The sequence below is a fragment of the Abrus precatorius genome, unplaced genomic scaffold (genome assembly GCF_003935025.1).
Source record: "Abrus precatorius isolate BTA unplaced genomic scaffold, Abrus_2018 Scaffold3, whole genome shotgun sequence".
Classification (NCBI taxonomy): domain Eukaryota; kingdom Viridiplantae; phylum Streptophyta; class Magnoliopsida; order Fabales; family Fabaceae; genus Abrus; species Abrus precatorius.
Genome location: NW_020874373.1, coordinates 18,865,555 through 18,867,113, shown reverse-complemented (window position 1 = coordinate 18,867,113; position 1,559 = coordinate 18,865,555). Strand labels below are relative to the sequence as shown.

General features: G+C 38.6%; 1 protein-coding gene across 1 annotated transcript; it reads right to left on the bottom strand.

Annotated features, from left to right (window-relative positions):
- Nucleotides 1–799: 799 nt before the first annotated feature.
- On the bottom strand, nucleotides 800–1,310 carry LOC113862289. The gene is made up of 2 exons (XM_027495377.1): nucleotides 1,119–1,310; nucleotides 800–1,024 (listed from the first exon to the last, which is right to left on the bottom strand). Exons 1-2 carry the CDS (start codon nucleotides 1,308–1,310, stop codon nucleotides 800–802), a joined length of 417 nt encoding a protein of 138 aa, XP_027351178.1.
- Between the last annotated feature and the right edge of the window lie 249 nt (nucleotides 1,311–1,559).

Genomic DNA, 1,559 nt, shown 5'->3' with positions numbered 1-1,559 from the left:
TATCATTTGATAGTTCAAACAATTTGCATATAACACTCTCACTTAACTGCTACATGGATGTGTCTTTAGTATATAGATCACAACAATATGTTTACATTAAATACGTTTGTTTATATGTTCGACTTAACATATTTCTTTTATTAAAGTTCTCTGATTGTATGAGTTCTTTGTTGAGACAAAAATGAATGTAACTTTCCAGAATGGGTCAAGAAAGCTATCCATTTTTCCTGTGACTCCTCACTTCAGCGAGCTGCCCTCGCTTAAGCGAAATCGCTTCTCGCTTGAGTGACATCCCTTCTCACCTGTGAGAGAGGACAATTGAGTAGGTCTTATCACTTCTCGCTGGAACGAGATTGATCTCGCTCGAGCGAGAATACTCTAGAACTCCTAATTCTTCCTAGATAAGGCAATACAAGTCTTGACTATAATCCTTAAGTTATCATTCACATATCACAGATAATTGTATCAAAAACAATAACCTCTCAACACTGCAAATGTATAGCTCTTATTCAACAACTGTACAGCTCACACATACAAAATCCAAGTAATTTCATACTATTATTAACATAAAACATCACATTCAAAATACAAAGGTATCATGGTGAAATGATTACTTCATCATCTTTAAAAGGAAATATGTATACATATAATACAGGCCTGACAATTCTCCTCCTGAAAATAATTTTTTGTCCTCAAAAATTCATTCGTCAGAGAAAAGTTGAGGGTATTGTTCCCTCATCCGATCCCCCAACTCCCACGTCACATCACCAATAACTAGATCCTAAATGACTTTCACTAGTTAGATGGACTTGCCTCTAAGCTCCTTAACTCTAGTGTCTTCAATGCAGGTAGCTAAAGGCTCAACTGACAAGTTATCTCGTAGCTGTACAACATCTGGCTTGATTACATGAAATGGATCTGGGACGTACTTCCTCAGCTGTGACATGTGAAAGCCATTGTGTAGTCTTTTCAATTGAGGTGGTAAAGCTAACTCATAGGCTACTAGTCCCCTATGATGTAGTATCTGATGTGGCCCAATGAACTTAGGTATCAGCTATTTGCTCTCAAAGCTTGTGGTTTGTGATACTCTCAAAAACACGTGGACACCCACCTCAAACTTCAAAGGCCTCTAGCATTGATCGGCATATGATTTCTAACAACTCTGAGTTGCTCTGTCTCCTTTGGATAAGCTCAACTTGCTCTATGGTTCTTTGAAACATCTCGGGTCCAACCATTAAATGAACTCCATCTTGAAACCAACAAACAGGAGTCTGACATCTTCTGCTATACAAGGCCTTAAAAGGCACCATGCCTATTCTTGAATGGTAGCTGTTATTATAGGTAAATTCTACCAGAGGAAGCATATCCTCTCAATCACCTTTCTGATCAATATTACAAGCTTGTAGCAAATCCTCTAAGGTCTGCATGGTTTGCTCCCACTGACCATTAGTCTAAGGGTGGTACGTTGAACTCAGCCTTTACTAGGTACCCAAAACTTCTTGAAAGCTCTGCTAGAACTGGGAAGTGAAATAAGGGTCCCTATCAGAGATGATACTAGA